Source organism: Melospiza georgiana, chromosome 7 (assembly GCF_028018845.1).
Source record: "Melospiza georgiana isolate bMelGeo1 chromosome 7, bMelGeo1.pri, whole genome shotgun sequence".
Taxonomy (NCBI): Eukaryota; Metazoa; Chordata; class Aves; order Passeriformes; family Passerellidae; genus Melospiza; species Melospiza georgiana.
In genome coordinates, this window is record NC_080436.1 from 12667292 (window position 1) to 12687745 (window position 20454).

Below are 20454 nucleotides of genomic sequence, written 5' to 3' on the forward strand. Positions count from 1 at the left end.
CTTTGCAGCTAAGTGCATCCCTTTGTGTTTCTTGTAGGAAACAGAGATGAAGGTACACATGCACACAAAATTTTGCATCATTTGTTTGCTGACATTTATTTTTCATCAGTGCAATCATTGCCATGGAGATGGACACAACAACGGTCCCAAAAAGGATCGTGTGCACGACCATAATGACTATCAGATCTCAAATGAATCATACTTCCAGAATGGAGGAACAGAATCTATGCCCAGTAAATTTTCAACGTTGGAAGCAGAAAATGAACAAAAATACTACATTGAAAAGATTTTTGATCGCTATGGTGAAAATGGAAGATTATCTTTTTTTGGCCTGGAAAAACTGTTAATAAGCCTTGGTTTGGGAGAGGTAAAAGTAGTGATGATAAATCATGATGATATTGGCCACGATCATGTTTCTCACTTGTATGCTTTGGAAGTACAGGAAGGAAAGCATTTTCATCCTCATAACCATGCTCACAGCCACTCAGATTCAGAAAACCAGACCATGGTGGGTGCGTCTGCAAAGAGAAACCACAAATGTGACGCCGAGAGAGAGGCGGCGGTGCCCTCGCTGAAGGAGGAGGGCAAGCACGTGCACAACCAGAGCCGCCGGCACCAGCACCACCAGCACCCGCGCGCGCACCGGCACGAGCACAACGGCACGCGCCACTCGCGCCACGACGCCGGCGGGCACGGCGACCCCGCCGAGCAGAGCCACGAGCCCGCCACGGACACCAACACCACGCAGGAGCAGCCCGAGCGCAAACAGCGCAAGCAGAAGAAGAAGCAGAAGAAGATCAGCGAGACGTCGGGAGACGCCACGTGGGATTACGCCGCGGAGCACGACGGCGGCGATCAGTACGAGCACAACCGCGTGCACAAGCACGACCACGTCCACGACGCCTCTCACCTGCACGTGCACCACCACGAGCGCGGCGGTGACCGCTCCGCCGGCCACGGCCACCAGGACGGCAGCGCGGGCACTGCCACCGGGCACCGCCACACCAGCAAGCGAGAGGCCTCGCACAAGCAGATCAGCGTGAGGAAACACGCCCTCCCTGCGGCACGCGGGCACAAGGACCACGGTGAGGATGAGCACAAGCATGAAGAGGTGAGTGTGACGTGGAGAGCTGGTAAGTTTGCTTTCGGTGCTGTCACATAATAACTGAAAGTGCATACCCACAAATAAATGGGGATGTTTGGGACCATAGCCTAATACAGTGTATGAATTTGATCTGTAAAGCTTTTCCCCCTCCCAATATTCCAGAATACTACCACCACACCCACCTTTTTGGACTTCGTTCTGAATCTGAGATCACTAACATTTTTGAAAACTGCACAGACACTCTTTCCTAAAATACCTGCATCTTTTCAGCACCCTTCTGATATCTTTGTCCTGAGAGATTAAGAAGCAATTGCAGGTGTAGCTTCAGTAGCACCGTGCTCGGTGGAAGCTCTTCTGTTCTGTCCTTCAGCATTCATTAGTTCTGCCAGCACCATAAATCCCTTCCCCTTACAGTTAAGTACCGATGTAGGACCTTGTAAAGTCATATTTTTAAACTAGAAGGATGAAGGGAATGCTGAGTTCAACATTTCAAACTGTCTTAAAAAGTGAAACTCAAAACACGGAAGGTTGGTAGGTAAACAGAAGTGTTGAAAAACCAATTTTGGATTTACATATTGACACTCTTCACCTGTTGCTTTTTCTTCATTGCTTGTACTGTGTAAAGAATATGGAAACTGCTTTTCAGTGACATCTATCAAAAGTTATGTAGGTGTGGGGAGACTCGAGTGTGCGGTGCAGATATTTTTACTGTTTCTTTCTTTCTCTCATAAACCACTTAGATCCGTTTAAGACATGTTTTAGCACTGGTAGAACATTTGGACCAAAGTTTCTGCTTTGTTTGTGTTCTCAAATAATATCCTGCATTTTCCATACATGAAAATAGATGCATTTATATTTAATTTGTTTGTACAATTTGCTTGCAGTGCTTAAATGCTACACAGCTGCTACGGTACTATGGTCTGGAAGCCAGCTCCCTAATATCTCCTGAGCTCTTCGTGTACATCTGTCCTGCTTTGCTCTACCAGATTGAGAGAAGGCTCTGTATTGTACATTATGATGAGCTGGACGATCTTGCAAGAAATAAAAATGCATCAATTGAGAATAAAGATAAAACAGGTGCATCAGGTAGGTGTGTTTTTTTCTTAGTGGGACTGAGGTCCATATGTTTGTCTCAAAGTTGGAAAGTTGCAGTGTTACTTTGGCACTAAATTTCTTAATAAATTTGACTTAGACCTGTTAATTCAGGATTAGAGAACAACACTATCATTACAGTTCATTCACTGGAAAATGAGACTTTAGGTCTTACTATTTTTATATTTTAGCAGTGCTACAGGGCTGTAGAATTGACATGCATAATTTTTCATGAACTTAAAAAATACGCATAAGCAAGTACAAGAGCATTTAAATTGTCATTTCTGGTACTTCCCTTTTCTGACTATTTCTCTCTAAGCACATGAGAAGTGTTCCATCAAAATCTTCTGTTGCCAGTTTTATTTTTTTTGTGTGTGTACCCTGAGTAAAACTGAGTAGACTTCTTATCTCATCACCATAGTTCTAAGTTAACATATTTTTACTACTGTTAAAGCAGTTACTTTAAGGGTAGAATCCACTGTTGTTATTTCATAACTGAATGTACTTTTAAATACGTCTGCCTCTGCTATCTTTCATAAATTATAAGGGAACTGTTGATGTTTAGTTGCATTAAAATATTAAAAATCTAAAAAATCTTGGATATAATGTTGGTATTTTGAAAATGAAAGTATTGGTAATGTGAGGATTGATTAATACATAGGTGCATATTAGCATCATTAGAAATAAAGCTTGAAATAACTGCATTCTCATAGATGTTAATAACTGCTGGGAAGAATGCATTGCTGGTTATCTTTCTTACCAATTGCAGATTCATTAAAGTAATTAACTTCTTATAGATAAATCTTCTCTAGTGACACATGTGCTGTCTTGTTAGCTGCTCAGAGATTGCTGCAGAGCAGATACAGTGTGTGTTCTGTGTGACAGCAAATTGCTTTGTGCTGTGGTCTCTGTAGTAAGAGCTGACCCCTGCCTGACTACCAAGAGCATTGCTAGAGCAACTCTAAGCATTTTCTGCCAATTAAAATGTTGAAACCCTATACAAAACTGTCATGTTGCACATGCTTTGGACCAGTTTAATTAGGAAGCTTCTACAGATGAGTGCTTCTTTTTAAAAGATTGCATTTTATTTTTCTGTAATGAGAGAGGGAGTTCATTAATAACTCAGTTTGAAGACCTTTAACGTTTTAAGAGACTTAATCTCCAAAATTAGTGAAGCTTGTTGTGAACATTTAACATGTTTTATGGCATCTGATACCCTGAGTATAAATAACACTTTTGCCAGTTAGCTGTAAAAATTGGGGTTCCAACTCATTGATTTGGCTCTCAAACCTGCAGAAAAAGTCAGCTTGATTAGATAATGATAAATCATTCTTCATAACACTTTCCTGTATTCTCTTGTATTAATTACAGCAAGATTTCAGTTGATATAATAATAATTGTTCCTTCTTATGTAAGGAAGTGAATCAAAAAATAGCAAGTCCTTATTGGAATGTGGGGGTTGTGGGAGGTGTAGGGCAAATGTCAGTCATAGAGTAACTTAACCTATACCTTGTAGGACTGTATGGAAATGAAAGCATGTGCCCACCTAAGCTAATAGAAACATTTTTAGATAGAAGTATTCACCAAAGTTAGGAGGATGCAGTCACTTCTAAACTTGAGCTTTCTGTGGTTTACTTTAGTTTCAGTTAAAGCTTTCAATCAATCTTAACAGACCAGTGTTGCTTCTGTTCATTGATACCAGCCTGTAGGTTTCCATTACCTCTTCTAACTGTGGTTTTCTAAAGCAAGATAATTTAATTAACTGATGGCCAAAATCTTAGGAAGCCATGTTGGGTTTTCTTCCTGTAACTTACAGATAGTTCTGTGACATCTTCTGATGGAGGATGTTCAAGGGCTTCTCCATAGAACTGAGCTTTCACAGTGTGGCTGCTGGAGGAGGGGGCATTGTCACCACTGAGGCCCCTAAACAACTGAAAAGGAAAGGCACCCCCTGCTACTGAATCAAGCCAGTAGAAGTCACACAAGTAAACAGGGAGCATTTAGTTTAGAGCTGGAGATGGCTTAGAGCTGTTGATGAGAAGTGTCTGAGATCAGTCCAAGCTGTAATTCTGTCTGTGCAGATGCCAGTGCTCCCTGGAGCTCAATCTGAGAGGGGCACAGATTCCATGTTCTAATCCCATGTGCTTTACCTTAATCATGATGCCATCTTTAGGTCCTGTGTCATCCACAGGAGTATTCCAGCCCCTCAGAGGTGTATCTGCCAACCCTGCTGTGATAGATGAAACTTCAGCCTTTCCATTTTTCTCCATGTAAGGCTGTTGTTCATCTACCCTGGCACTGAGCACCAGTGTGCCCACCTTGGGGCAGTGTCTGCCCAAAGGCTGTGTCATTTTTATCTGGGCTGCTGTGCATGTGTGCTAGATTGAGCACTGAGGGACAGCTCCGTGTATGCTGGGTTTTCAGCACAGCCTCTCGGTCCAGGCTGCGTGGCTGAAGTGCTCTGGGGATCAGGCTGGGGACCTGTGGCAGTATTTTGGTCACCATGGTCCTGCTTCAACTTTACACCTACTTTTGTATTCCTGTTTTCCAGCCTCAGTTTTTCAGTTCCTCATCTGGCAGCAGACTTTGCCTTGCCACCAGCTCTCTTTTCCTATGGTCTCAGTACTCATGTCTGTCAGTGCACACCTCATACTGGCAAAAGCTTTTTCCAGTCATTTTCTCCCAGTGGATGTGGTCTTGTACCCCCTGCATTTCAGCTGGATTGTTTTATGCAGTGTTGTGGAATGACAGCCACAGACTTAGTAAGAATGAACATCCCAAAATAAAATTTAAAGCAGCAGATGTTGTGAGCTTTGGTGTTGAACCAGACTGAGCCTGCAGCAGCCACACTTGTGTTGGCAAAGTCGTATAAATCTGCTCCATAGTCGGTTTGGTACAGACAGAATTCTTGGGGTGTTTCACCCTCATGTTGACACTGAGCAGCTACAACACACTTGTTCCTCTTTTCTTCTCCTCTCACACATACCCTGCCCCATTTTCCAGGATGTTTTCCCCTACTTGTGGGCCCTCAAAGATGCAAGGAAAGTCAGACTGTACTCTGAAATGTGGAAATGTTAGGGATTCTGAGTCAGGAGCTGTAACTTACCTTAAAGTTGGCAAAATGTGGTAGACATCCATTTTTGATTAAAAGTGGAGCTAGGAAAAACCCTGTAGAGGAAAATCAAAGCATCTGTACTAAAACTTAACGATAATACTTTATTAGAGTGAGATGCTGATTGAAAGAGCCATGTTTCTTTGTTTATAGGATCTGTTTCTTCTGTAATTCCTTCTTTTCAATGTCATGTAGAAATTTTCACATCTTCCCTCATTAACAGGAGTATGCTGGGTGTACCACATCCCATTATCACTTCTTCTAATGGCAACAGTAAAGATTCTCAGAAAAAATCAATGTTGCTATTTGGTGGTAGCAAGTTGCTTTCAGCTGTTCCAGCTCGTGTTGTAGCATTCGATGTGAGAGTTCCTCTGCCAAAGGTTGAGTCCTCTCATGAATAAAGGTGTATGTTTCAAAGCACCAGGTGAAATAAACAGTGCCAAACTAAACATGTGACTCCAAACAGGGAGAAATACAGAATCCAGAAAAATTTTGCATCAGAATCATATTCAAGACAGCTGTTGCATACACATTAGTGCTTGTAGAGCCCTTGTGAGTTAAGTAGCAGAGATGGCTTTGTCCCAGTATAAAACCTTTAATTTTTAGTTTCATGGAGGGCTACGAAGCTAAGCCTGGAACTAACAATCAGGAAGAATTGCTGGGTTCTTTCTAGCTAATTGTCTTCTGATGTCTCACTACATTATACTGTGCTGTGAATAAGCCTGTGTAGTTCTGGTTTGCTGTGGACTTCAGTACTGCCTTTATATTTTCAGCATCTTTTTAATGAACAATCACACAGCTTAGGTTAAAGGAAAGTCATCTTCTTAAGAGATAGTTGAAAGTCATTAATCAGGCTTAGAAGTTTTCCAGATGTTGTTCTGATAACCTCTCTGTGTTCATTTCTTCCCACAGCCTGGTTTTGTGGTATCATCTCTATCACCGTCATTAGCCTGCTTTCCTTGCTAGGTGTGATCTTGGTTCCCATCATTAACCAATGGTGCTTCAAATTTCTTCTAACTTTCTTGGTAGCTCTGGCTGTAGGAACAATGAGTGGAGATGCACTGCTCCATCTCTTGCCACATGTAAGTATGGTCTCCTCACCTTTTATTCTTAATTGTAAATGAGTCTAGAATTTTCAAGGAATTGTTTGATAGTGTCAATAAAGAAAGGTTCACTGATGCACCTGTAGATTGACTTGACTGTGAGGGACACCAGCACTTCTGGAGACTTTCTGCTGACAGAAGGGAAGGAAATGTTGTTTCTCTAAACAAAAGGTGGGGAAAAGTAGTTGCATATTCATTGTTGAACTGATGTCACACTATTGTAAAACACTCAGGAGCCCAACAAGAGTATTTTAAAATTAGCAGTATTGCTGTCTCTTGTTTACTGATAGCTGGGTATCAGTACCTAAAAGTATTTCCTGGGGATTAATCTGCCTGCTTGCTATATGTGAGGGAGAAAGTAACCTCTCATGTACTGAATCGAGCAATTCCCTAAGGAAGGTGAGCAGCTTTTAATTCATGGTGGTGTACTGTAATTCTAAAAGGGGAAGTGTTTTCTAAAATTCTGTGACCTCCATTGTTTAGCACAAAGACTAATATTTACATGTTTTCTTTGTATACTTCTAATACGCATTTTTGGTTGTGGTTTTAGGGGTTTTTTAAAGTTCATATTTCAGATCAGAATTTAGTCTGTAATTGACTGTAACAGTTTAAAAAGTCATAAGGCTTGGTTGCTAATGGGAGACTAAGAATGGTAATTCCTTTTGATATTTCTGAGTGTTAGTCTCATTTTCAGCATTGTGAGAGAAAAGCTGAAGCTACATAATCTACCTCCTCAAAAAAAAAAAATCCCAGAGAAATTTTTTTACTGATTAGGGTAATCAATAATCTATTGAAAAACTTATGTGGCAAAATGTGTTAATGTGAAGAAAAAGCAAAACAGGGTGGGGGTTTCTGTTGTTTCTTCTGGCCCAGTGCCACCTCAGTGTCACGTTTGCCCCAGTGGTGTCACTGTTGTCTCTCCCACAGTCGCACGGAGGCCACAACCACAGCCACCACCATGGCCAAGGGCACGTGCACGAGCACAGGCACTCGCACCGGCACGGCCACGCGCACGCCGTGCACGCCGAGGGCTTCCTGGAGGAAAATGACCCCGTGCTCAAGGGGCTCTTGGCACTTGGAGGCATTTATGTTCTCTTCATCATTGAGCACTGTATAAGAATGTACAAACATTACAATAAACAGAAGGTAGGTGCTGAAATTGTTTGCTGTTCAAAAACGTGTTCCTTAAAGCTACCTTGTGAGTGCTGAGGAATTGTGCTTGCTCTGTGAACAAATGCTGCTGCTGCTGTGTATTCTGTCTGATGTTATGGGAGGGATCCCTTTCCTAAAGAAGTTGCTTTTCTCAACAAGGGAACTTGGGAGAACAGTGTAGAAATCTGATGGAGGAAGCTGCATCTAAAGCTTCCTAGGTTTATTTGCAAAAACAGAAGAAAGCATCAGGTAAGAAAGATCTGGTTATAGAACCAGCAATTGTCAGACAATTGACAAGAAATTTAGCAGTATGCTCTTACCTAACAATGCCAGTGTAATAGAGGTGTCCACGTTTCCCACATCAGAAAAATGCTAAAATTTTCAGATCTGCTTTCTGTAAATTGCCGGTCGAATTTTAACTTGTTTCTCAAAAAATGATTGGATTTTTAGTGGTGGGAGCAACTCTGTATTTGTGGTGGGGGTATAAAAGGAGAGCAAGTACCCTGGGGAGTGTGAGTGTGGATGAAAATTCAGTTTTAGCCTTTGCCTTTGTCATTCACCTCTGAGGAGAAAATTATTTTGGTGAAATCCAACTTGCTTCTCCCAAAATGACTGTGAAAACTTTTCAGCTTCTCTCTTTTCATGTCAGACTTGGTGTCTGAGCTGGACAGGCAGCAGAAGATTTTGTGTGTTGGAGGAGGCATTTCTTAGATCTTCTGATAAAAGGATGAAAACTGTTGTATCATGCATAACTTCTTTGAGATGAATTAAATAATTAAATCTCCTAGGCTGCTCTGGCAAATCCTTGGGATCTGCTCTATGGGCTGCAGATAGAGAAAAGCTTGCTGCTTTCTTAAAGGGAAGTACAAGGAAGTTACAGGAATATATAAAAAATAAAGTTGAACAAATTAGAGGAGCTGGTCTTGCTGCAAGTTTGCTTTCTTGAACAAATCTAATAGCTGCATTTCTCAGCTATAAGAGCAATCCTTGTCAGAATATCCCCTCTGACTAAAGTGAAATATATCTCTCTGTAAGAGTTTGGGAGTGAGATTCCATGGTAAGTAGCTAAGAACTCCCACTGGAATAGGGATTGTTGCTGAGCCTTATAAAGATCAATATTCTGAAGTAACATATTTCTGTCATACATGGTAAGAGAGAGTAGCTTGATCTATTTAGGAGATTTTTGCACAGCATTTCAGTCCCTGTTATTTCCATCAATGTCCTGTCACAAACCAGATGTTACCTGTTTTCTGTTGCAGAGTAAGCAGAAATGGTGCAAAAAACCCCAGCCGGAAGAATCACCAATTGGAAGGAAACTCTCTGATCACAAGTTAAATAACAGACCAGATGCTGACTGGCTTCAGCTGAAACCCCTTGCAGGTAGGCAGTTACTGTCAGAATTCTCTGACTGGGAGATCCAAAGTAGGAGCAGGTTACTGGGACATGGTGTGTAGCATGTAACCTCTTGTACAGTTTTGCTGCTATTATGCAAATCATTGTTAATAAGACTTAATAGGCTTTTCCCTATTAAATCTTTTTTATTTTGTTTTCTTTAGATCTGAGAGCACTATGAACATCTCCTAATAAGCCATAGAGATGGTTCTCAGACTTCTGAAGCAGTCATGTTTTGGGTGGCTGTGGGTCTTTGGGAGTTTGTTTGTTTGCTTGCTTGCTTGTTTGTTTGTTTGTTTGTTTTCAGGGTGTTTCTGGTGTTTTGGTTAAGCTGTTACTGACTAGCTCAGCCCTGGCAAAAATTAGATCAAAAATGAACGCCCACACAATAAATGGGGATATCTTCCACTTTAAAAATCCCAACATCTGACCAGTTACAGATAAACAAAATCTGTTTCTTTCCACAAATACAGCCAAGTATCCTGAATACTCCTCAAGTATCCAAAACAACTTTTGCACACTGTTCCTTCATGACAGGCTGTGGATGCTCATTCTGCATGTACCCAGAAGAAATGCTCTATCTCCCTTCTCACAGCGGGAGAGAAGGGCAAAGGCTTTGCTTCATAACCTTCCGATTCTGTTGCCTGCACGGCAGCAGAATTAATTTGTTGATGAAGAACCTATTTGCACAAATTAGATTTATTTAATTTGATTGGTTTTTAGAAGAGAGGGTTAGGACTGCAACCTTCTCCATGTAAACAATCTCAAGTGGGCTTTGGGGCACTGACACAGAACATGGAAAGTTTTCAGCAGTGCAGGGGTTGGAACATACATTTGAAATGTCTGCATGACAGTGGAGGCTGAGCTGTGACCTGTATGGGCACATGCAGACAGAGGCAGGTGGGGTTTGCTAAACCATTCAGATCCCATCCAAAGCTCTAAGACATTGTCATCATTCTGGCAACTCTCCTTTGCCAGTGTTGAACCATAAACTTTGTTAGTAGCAAAATTACAGGCATGAGCGTAGGCTGGGCTAAAACTGGCTTTGAGCGCTATGGATGCAGTGCTGCTGCCTTGCAGTGGAGAATTTTATAGATTGTACATGCACATTTGTGACAAAATGTCTCAATGACAGACTTAGTTTTCAGATTGAATGCTGACAACCATGTTGCTAGAGTGGGATGTGTTAAAATACTTGTTTTGCTTTCCCAGAGCAGTTAACCCTTAGGCCAGGGGTGCAGGGGTTGCTGGTTAAACAGGAATTAACTCAGTGTCTCTCCCAACTGACTGGATGCAGGAGCAGATGACTCAGTTTTGTCTGAAGACCGACTGAATGAAACTGAACTGACTGACTTGGACGGGCAGCTGGAGCCCCCTGCCAAGAACTACCTGTCTGCAGAAGAGGAGAACAACCTGCGCCACTCTCACAACGACGTCGCCCACGGCGCCCAAGAGCACGAGCTGCACGATTCCGAGTATGACAGCCATGGAGAAGATAAAATGATAGCTAGAAAACACAGTCACCACTGGCATCACAAACATTCCCATCATTCCCATGGCCACTGTCATTCTGGAAAAGACCTGAAAGATACTGGGATAGCTAATATTGCTTGGATGGTAATTATGGGAGATGGCATTCACAACTTTAGTGATGGCTTAGCAATCGGTAAGCAAAAGCACTGAGTATTTCTCAACAGTTTCTCCTTACCTTTAGTAACTCTGCTAATATTTGACTTATCAGTAATCACAGGTAAGGCTTCCAGTTAGCACCTGTGGTTACTGCCATTGTTCAGTCTCCTGCAGAGCAGAAATAAAAAGGCTGTCAATTGTAATAGTTTACCTTTTGTTAGCATTCTGTGCTATTTGCACTAAAATTAGTGTATCAGTAGCAGTGACAATCAGTCTCTGCCAAGGAGAGACTGGTGCATGCAAACCTTGGGATTTATGGAGCACAGTAACCCAGCTTTCTTCTTCGGGTCTCAGTTGCCTTAGAATTATAAATAAATGCCTTTCAGCCTTATTTAGAATGATATTTACTAACAATAATAGTAATACTATTTATATTATTCTTAATACATAGAAGTACACAGTACTTGCAAATAAAAATACACTGTGAGTCAGGTGACAAATAATATTTTAAAAGTATTACTCAGGATAATTTAATCTTTGCTTAAGCAAAATATTATTTTGGCTCACAGTTAGTATAGATTTATTTCTAGCCAAGTGCAGAAGAAATTGGAAGTACCAAACAGATTTTATTAGATTTATTGAATCAACTTGGAGTCACACAATGTTCTAAATGTGATTTGAATTGTGAAGTGTATTAATTTGGATATACAAGTCAGGATAATGGTGAGAGGACTGAAGGGCACACTTTGGATTTTTTACTAAGGTAGCTGCTTAAGAGTAAGGGTACACAGGGTTCTGAACTAATGGCAGAAGGGACACACCCATTTTGAAGGATGGGGCATAAGCAATTGTCCGGGTCTCTGATTAACAATGGAATCTACTACAGTTTCTCCACTTCCTTCTGACAACTTCTAAAGAAACTAAACTCCTTAAAAACTAACTTGTTGCTTCATTTTCACATAAAACAGGTAAGACATTTAGACAATGGCTTTTAAGGCCAAAAACAATTGCCATGCCTTCTGTTGAGAACTTCACAGTATTGAAATTCCATTTCTGAATATTTCTGGGTCAAGCCCAAACGGCTGAATTTGTGGCAAAATGTAGCTTTTAGAAAAGCATGGTCATCTTTTTAATGTATCGAGCTATGAGGAATCCAGAGGAAAGTTAAATTCCCCCTCTGTCTTCAGACTGTCTTTTTTTTCTGCTTTATGCAGCCTGTTTAGACTGCTCAATGCAGGCTCTTTTTGTGCTTTTCTCTGCTACAGTACAGAAATTTAATACCAGTTTTCTCATCTCAGAATTATTTAAGGTATGACATTAAAGTTGACTGAATTCAATTAGCTTATGCAAAAGTACTGGAAGATACTTATGGCAATGTTTTTACCCTCATTTTCCAGGTCTGGCTTACTGATATTGCTGATATATTCTCTGAATATAAGTACAAAGGAGCTAGAGAGGTTATGGGTTAAACATTAGTTTGGATTTCCAAGCTGGAAAGGAGAGAGCCAGACTCTTGCTCATGTACATTCCCAACTGCCCTCATGTACTGGAGAGTTCCTAAAAGTGGTGTTATTTATTGGCTTGCTGTCTCTATGTCTCGTTTTTGGCCAGTTGTGTTCTCCTCTCCAGGGTTTGTCTTGCAGATAAATGAGTAATGAAGCCTGCAGTGGTAATGCACATCCAGGGTGCTTCCTTTGTATACAGACAGGGCACAGACATACTGAAAGATACTAGTGTGCATTCTAACAGAAGGGTGTCAGCTCTGCAAAGTCAATTGTTTTCTGACATGAAAATAGTGAAATATAATTTTAATTTTTTTTCTTTTTTTTTTCTAGGAGCAGCTTTTAGTGCTGGACTGACAGGAGGAATTAGTACATCTATAGCAGTATTTTGTCACGAGCTTCCCCATGAATTAGGTAACTAAGTGTAGAAACTGTGCTCCATCTGTACAAAATCCTTATCTAAAAATTGTTATAATACTGTGATAAGCACAATGAAGTGCAGAAGCTGCAGAGGTGACCAGAACTTCAAAGGGGGAGGGAGAAATATTGCTTCAGAGTAGGTACTGCTACAGGATTATGTTGGTAGTGTCTAGTTACAGCACTTCTGTAAAGCTTTTTGAGCATGTTTTAAAAATATTCTTAGGAGCATACATTTTACATAGCTCTACATTTTCTAGAGTTTCACACTACTCTGTGTGGCATGGTCTTACACAAAGTTAAGTCACATAAGTAAACACAAGTTTACATAAGTAAAATTCCATGTGGGGGTCTTCAGAAGAGGCTTTGTTCCAACTGCGGCCAAGTTCAGCAGGTGTGGCCATTTAGGGTAAAGCCTGTAGGCACTGTTGCCAGTGCCATTGATTCTTGTCCCCCTAATTGAAGCATTTCTTCTGGAGGCAGCTAACCATGGTGAAACCTGTTGTTTTCACATTGCATGAAAATTTACTGCACCCTCAGAGTTTAAAAAGAGCAGCCAGAGAGAGGAGGAATTTTCTGGTTTTCCACTGATGTGAAGTTGTGCTAGACAGACCTATGTCTGTACTCACAGCTTGCTCACTTGAGAGCTGCTGGGTCTGAATGATCAAAAGAGAGGTAAAACAAGCACTTCAAAAACCTTAGAGGTGATGAGGGAAAGCATTTTATTTAGGCAGCTCCTGAGGTATAGGTAAATCGTGGGCATGGGGAGAAATAATAGAGCAGGTGTTCATGGTTTGACCTGTGCTGTACAATCATTAGTTAAGTGAGGCTGCTGCAATAGATAAAGGATTGAATCCAATGTATATTACAATGCTTAGAACTTGACAGCACAGCATGATGAAATGAACCTTGTATAAGGGGTGAGTAGTTTATACCTATTTTTTTTTTTTAATTTTGATATGTTTTGATTCTAATTTTTGATTCTAGATTAGGCAGATAATTTCAGGCATGGATATAAGAACATTACATAAGAATACTACATTAATTGTCCTGATTTCTGTATATCATCTCACACTTCTCATGATCACAAGAATTCAGTTTGAATGAAGTAAAACTATTAGAGCTGATTACAAGACTGAAGTCTTGATTTTTACAGAATATTTACTTTAGCACCTAAATTAGCAGAGCTGTCCTGAATTCACAATAAAACACATTACCCTGGCATGCCTTTACCCAGAAAACTGATTCGGGGTGGATGTGAAGTCATTCTTTGTGAATGTAACTCTTCCTAGTGCTCAAATTCAAATTCATTGTCATCTTCTGTGGGGACAAATGCCTCATTTTCCTCTTCCTGGATTTGCATAATGAGGTGTGTATAGCTAAGAGGAATTTTCACAGGTATTGATCCTAACTAAGCCTCTGGTTTTATATGCCATGGAGAACTTCAGAGTGTGTGCACATGGGTGTGTTCTCTGTGGGAAGAGCAGACCCAGACTCCCGCATTCGCCCTTCACAGTTAATCCCTGCTGCCTTTGTGACAGTCAGTCAGCAGGGTGAGCAGGCACCTTTCAGTCATGTTATTCAGGGGATGGCAGTGCCTGAGTGCAGCTCTCCCAGGGGGGTCAGTTCCCGTGCAGCAGCAGCGCTCTCTGCTGAGGGGTGTCTGTGCTGCTGGCAGCGGCACTGAGAGCCGTGCTGTCCCCGCAGGTGACTTTGCGGTGCTGCTGAAGGCGGGGATGACGGTGAAGCAGGCCATCGTGTACAACCTGCTGTCGGCCATGATGGCCTACATCGGCATGCTGATCGGCACGGCCGTGGGCCAGTACGCCAACAACATCACCCTGTGGATCTTCGCCGTCACCGCCGGCATGTTCCTCTACGTGGCCCTGGTCGACATGGTACGGCTCCTGAGCTGGGCTGGGCCTTCGGGGTGGGAGCGTGGGGCTTTGGGGCTGCTGCACTGCAGTCTGCTGCTCAGGCTCAGTCTGCACTGACACTTCATCCTCATCTATTCGGTCTGGAAAGTTCACTCTGAACTTTTACTATGAGCAGCTGCTGATGTGGTGTGAGTAGCTTTTAAAAAATTACCTGGTGGAAAAACGCTGCTGCTTCCAGCACACACACTGTGTTAGGTGCATTATCCTAAGTGTGTGTGCACCATAGATCAGACCCTTCAGTGCTGCTGTGCACATGTTACCAGCCTATATTCAGTCTTGATTTCTCTCCTCTAAGCTGCTTCAGAGCTTCATTTAAATAAGGCAATTGTCTCACTTCTTGTCTTTACCAGCCCAAAGGTGATGAGATTGTTTTGCACTTTTGGGGTACTTTGTCACGCTCTCCACTTCATTATGGAGACTTTAATTTGTAAATATATTGTTGTTATAAAGTCAGTCTAACCTATTAATAGGTGAATAAATCCTTTTCGAGGCCTGCTAAATTGTTAAATAGAATGTCTGGGTAGAGTGTTCCTTCTTGCAACTTCAGGTGTTCTATAGTAGCCTATAATGCCTGATATATCACTTTCTTGTCAGCTCTGTGTCTGATAGTTATTTCCTATCCTTTGAGTGAAGATGTCATGGGTAAAGGAATGGAAGGCAGTACTTTCATTCCTTCATTGCTTTTTCTTTCCCTCAGCCATCATAGTAGTAACCAAACAGTCAAAGTCCCATTAGTGGAAAGCTTCTGCAAGAGACACTTGAAACGGAATCAGTTTTGTCTTGGTGTTTGCATAATCAGCCTTGTTCTCAAAGACATCTTTACCTGGCACACAATAAGAATAGATTTTGACTCCTCCCTGGCTGTAAGCAGAGGTTCACAGAGGTGTGTTTTTCTGTCCATTCCCTACACCACCCCATATTTAAAAGGGATGTGTATATGAGTATGGGTAAGCGTCTCAAATGACAAATGACTGGCTAGGTTAATCAAAGACATATGTTTATATGAGCATGACTTGAATTCTTTTAAAATTAAAAGAGCAGAACTTGAAGAATATTGGGCTGAACCCTATCTTGAGGAACTTAATGTTCAATTACATGGATACTCCAGTGAAAGTTCAAGGAAAGGCATTTTTAGTTTGTTTTGTAAATACATTACATAATTGTGTTTTTATTGAACGTAGTTGTTCAGTAGAGTTTAAGCTGTATCTTAGTGTATTGGTTTTATATCTGAACCTGGAGTGTTTATCCTTGACAATATAATCTTGTAAACTTCTCAGTGTATAAATGGAAAAGAGGTGAAATAACTTCCTCAATTACTCTGTATCTTTTAGCTTCCAGAAATGCTTCATGGAGATGGAGATAATGAAGAGCATGGTTACTGTCCTGTGGGGCAGTTTATTCTTCAGAATCTAGGCCTGCTTCTTGGATTTGCCATCATGCTGGTGATTGCCCTCTATGAAGACAAAATAGTGCTTGACATCCAGTTTTGACCTGATGCTGGTAATCACTGTGGTTCCAATCTGTTGCTGTCTGGCTTTGAGTCTGCACTGTGTGGCTGTGTGCACACTGCTCAGAGGACACGTGGTGCTTGCACTGCTTACACAAGGACAGGAGATTCCCTTCTGCCTAGAGTGGCTTCTGCTTTTCTCTGATCCCATCAGATGAGCTTACCCAACACAACTCCTAAACTCCAGTGAGCGACGTTTAGGAAACTAAATCTGAGAAATAAGGGCCAAGGTCAGGGTGCTGTATAGGGAGCACTGCTTGCTTAAGAAAGAAAAAGTACAGGAAAATATCTCATTTGGGAAAAGACCATTCCATTAGTGCACTTGGACAGAACCCAGATGTTGCAGCTGAAACTCACACCTGTGCAAGGAACCCAAGGAAACTTTTAGTGCCACATGAGTCTTGAGTAGCTCACAGCTCTATGTATGTATAGATCTGTGTAGATATAGACAGAGGTGCACACATACATGTGTGTGTGCACCTCTGTATATATATGTGTGTGTATTAATCCTGTGCTGATTTTTCTGCGTAGTGGTGACTTGAAGTATTCTGTCTTACAGCAGGACATGCCTGGAAACCACTGTGCTGGCTTAAATTTTTAAAAAGAAGCCCCAAGCCTAAACACTGTTTAAATTCTTACAAGCTGTGTTAAGCTGCACACCACCATTGCAAAGCTCCTGTGTAAGAAGGCAGGCTGATGCTGTGTACTCTGCAAAGTGTAACTTCTGTCGAGGGTCAGTTTGATGATGTTTTTCCCCAGCTGAGATTTATTTGATGTTTGTTCCTTTATATTAGTAGGAATATGCAAAATGCAGTAGAATTAGTGTTAGCTTGGGGAAATCCCTGACCTTGGAGTTATTGAGCTGTTTCTGGTTCTTTCTTACAGACGCTAAACATGTATTGTGTGCCACTTGCAGCATAAACTACTGAAGAATTGTGGCTGTGAATTTGTGCAAACTCTTTTAACAAGAGAATCCATGTGGGAATTTCTCCATTTTTTAAAATTATTATTTTGGACTGTTTTCTCCTCTTCATGTTAAACCAAGGTGCAAGATGCTAGTTGCTGAAGCTGGACACAAGGGTTAAATTATGCTCTGTGGATGTTGTACTGGTAGGGTATTTACGATACTGTAACAGCGCATCAAATCTGTTCCTTCAATGCCTTGATATCAGACATTGTGACACCAGCCATTTCTGGCAGTAAAGAATATGTAAGAAGATTTCTACTTCCAGTATAAAGGAGTTCATTTCTATGATATTTTTTTACAATTTTGGTATTTAAATTAGATTATTAAAAAGCAGATGTGGTAGAACCATGGTATGTGTCATTTAGAAGAATAGACTGAAAATTTGGGCCTTAACTTGCTGGGACCAGCTGTCCTAGATCAGATTGTGCTGACAGGCATTTATTGCCAGACATGAGTTAGTTCTTCTTGTACCCATCTCCTTAAAAAGAAATAAATTGTAAGACTGTGGGGAGTGCAAGTTGATTCTGTAGTACCAGTCCTAAGCATGGTAGTAGCTTTTTTCCCAAACATCCAGTTTGTCTCTCTACTGTGTGTGCCAGGTAAAAGCTGTACTTTGACTGTGTGCCGTAAGTTTAAAGTTCCGGTCTGCTTGGTGCCAGTGTAGCTGCTAAAAACACTTAATCCTGACACCTTTAATGAGAGCCAGTGGGTCTCTGCATTCCATTTCAACTTCCCCTGTTTCCTGTGGCCCTTTCCTTTGGAAGCTTCATTGGTCAGTTTAGCTTTTACTGAGAGCAGCTCATGTGTTTTAAAGGTATCAGTTGGTTGCCAGTATTTCTTCCTAATGCAGTATCAGGAAACAGTATTAAGGGTCCATTTCAAAGAAGGGTGCAGTTTCTTCAGTGAAGAAGCCAAAAGCCCAGAGTTCAGGCATGTGGCCATTTGATGTTCTGAACTCAGGTTTTCTTTTTTCCTCTTTAAACATATTTAGTGTAGAACCCTAATTACCAAACACACTGTTGTTAGCTTCAGATTGCTGAATTTCTGCAGTGTAAAACTCCTGGATGACATTTTTGCATAGTGCCCATGTTAAGTCAATGAGACAAAACTTCCTGGATACCTTCTGAAGAGCTGAGTTTAAACAATCTCTGTTTCCTTTGTATTAAACTGACTGACTTAAGTTTTTTTTTTCTTTTCTGTTAATTCTGAAATATAAGGGGGTCATTATGCAGCTGATGTTTTGTCAAATTATTTTTTTTTAAGATTTATTTCTCTTAATTCTTTTCAAATGAAGATTTCTGTATTTCCAGTAGTATATTTACTGTTGTGTTAGTTGGAATGTGGTTATAGCTCAATACACTGCCTCTGTAGGAAAATAGTTAACTTCCTTCCAAGACCATCTTCAGACAAGGGAAAAACATGGTCGTTGAAGGTAGGTACTATATTTTTCATGGAATATAGATTGTTTACTTTTATTTTCTAGTATTTATTGCAAGTGTAACAGAGCAGTGTAACAGCTGTGACTTCTCTGTGTTTCCACCAGTATTGAATTCCAGATGATTCTAATGTACACTTCTGAGTCATGTTACAGACAATCTGAATTCCACTACATTTCTACTTGGCTTCAACATTCCATTTGGCTTGAATCCAGAGTCTCATTTAACTTGTATTTGTTGGAGGGCATAAATGTTACTTGTATATTTTACAATGCTGTCACTGTGTGACATCCCATATGAATTCTGATGTAAATCACATTGCACTCAATCCGCTGTGATTATGCTTAGAAAATGTTGTAGTTGCTAGATGCAGTGTGATTTTTTTTTATTATTTTTTTCTTTCCTCTCCCCATTAACAACTGAGTCTATGGTTTAAAATGTGATAATGGTCCAATAAGATAACTTGCTGAGCTATTGTTTTTTTTTGTTATAACTAAATCATTTTTAAAAAATTTTATAAAGCTGGAAATTATCAAATGCTGTTTTGTTCATTGTCAACGGTGTTGTGTTCATTTTATGTATGTTCCTTATACATAAGGAGCCTTCAGAAAATAAAAAAAATATTCAAGGAGCGGATATTTTTGTTGAGTTTCTTAAGGTTTGATTGCTTTTGTGTTTTAGTATTCCTTTCAGTTCAGCAGACAACACTACAAGCCTCTAAAAGAAATTCTGAAAAGGAAGGTGTCAAAATACTTGGCTTAACAGGGCTGCTTAAACAATTCAAAACCAACATAAATGCTCTGTCCTACATTTATGTCTAGGGAGTCAGGTGGGAGCAATACTAAAAACAAAACAGTGGATTGGGGGATTCCATGGAAAGTTGCTGTGATTGTCTGGCTGATCCTGTAGTCACTGGACTGCTCAGGGAAAAGGTTCATAGCCTCTTCTGGAGAAAGCTGCCCATCCTGGGAAATTCTCACTCCCATCCTTCAGAAACATGGTCTGCCCAGAGCAGAGTTTAGTACCTGAAAACCCTCCTCACTATTCTTCTTTCATTCACTGTGGCACTGCTGCCTCTGCAGAAGAATCCCCTCTGTTACTGCAGTAAAAGTTTTTGGCTTAGAACTAATAAAATCCAGTTGCCTACAGATGTGCCTTTTTTTTTTTTCCTGAACTGTGGTGGCACTACTGTACCACACTGGACTAGAAGTGGCCAAGGGTTGAAAACTGCTGGAGGAAGTAGATCTGTAAACTGACTATGCAGTCACAAAATGTTTCCTCAGACAATAATAGAAAATGTTTCCTCAGACAAAAATAGAACCCCCCCAAAAAAGGCCTTAAAACATTCTTAAGTGGAAAAGTAATTTCACTGGAATAGAGATACAACACAATAAATTGAAAACTCAGGAGGGAATGTGAGCATAGTAACATGGATATACACTAGAAAATCAAGGTAAGGTGGTGTGTGGCTTTGCATCATACCTGTGTAAGAATGTCATCAAATAGCAGCTGTGTTCCTGACTGACCCTTGGTAACAGCAGCATTTGTGCTCATTCCAAAGATCTCTGGGAAAGGATTCTGTGCAAGTGTCTGTATATTCAGTACAGCTTCAGTACTGAGAAAAGGTGGGGAGAAAATACCTCTAGAGCACACAAAATGATACAAAATCAGCCAACCATCCCACACGAGGCCACAAGCTGTAGTTCAAAACCACTACAGGCTTTCCTGGAGTGATGAATAAAGTGCGTTAACTAAGATATAAATTATACAAAGATATAATTCCTGAAAAATTCTGGAAGCTGGCAAAAATTCTGTTAAAATGACATACCAAGGGTAAGGGGCTGCTGCCCCTCTCTGAGCCCACTGCCTGCCAAGTGCCTGAAGGTGTTGGCTGAGACTGACACAACTCCTGTCTGATAAATTAAGCTGATTATTGTGGCCTTTCTGCCTCCAGTAAATATTATGAACTATTTCTCTTATGCCTATTTTAAAATGCTTTTAACTTCACTGGGCTGTGTTTCTCACTTACTGTCCCCTGAGTGCTGACTCACACAGAGTCAATTTAGATGGCAGTAATTGGGTGGTGTTTACATAATGTCCCTT

At 40.9% G+C, this 20454-nt stretch overlaps 1 protein-coding gene across 11 annotated transcripts in view; it reads left to right on the forward strand.

Moving 5' to 3' along the window:
• The window catches only part of SLC39A10 (solute carrier family 39 member 10), a 232798-nt gene extending 213815 nt beyond the window's left edge, over positions 1 to 18983 (forward strand). For 9 of the 11 annotated variants that reach the window (XM_058027589.1, XM_058027591.1, XM_058027590.1 and 6 more), the window contains 9 exons: positions 38 to 1111; positions 1990 to 2191; positions 6222 to 6391; positions 7340 to 7558; positions 8824 to 8944; positions 10254 to 10622; positions 12421 to 12501; positions 14212 to 14402; positions 15773 to 18983. In XM_058027589.1, the coding sequence (XP_057883572.1) occupies positions 47 to 1111; positions 1990 to 2191; positions 6222 to 6391; positions 7340 to 7558; positions 8824 to 8944; positions 10254 to 10622; positions 12421 to 12501; positions 14212 to 14402; positions 15773 to 15931 (2577 nt within the window). In that variant the 5' untranslated portion in view covers positions 38 to 46 and the 3' untranslated portion in view covers positions 15932 to 18983. The remainder of the gene's footprint in view (positions 1 to 37; positions 1112 to 1989; positions 2192 to 6221; positions 6392 to 7339; positions 7559 to 8823; positions 8945 to 10253; positions 10623 to 12420; positions 12502 to 14211; positions 14403 to 15772) is intronic. The other 2 variants (XM_058027584.1, XM_058027595.1) reach the window with 2 other exon arrangements.
• The last annotated feature ends 1471 nt before the right edge of the window (positions 18984 to 20454 follow it).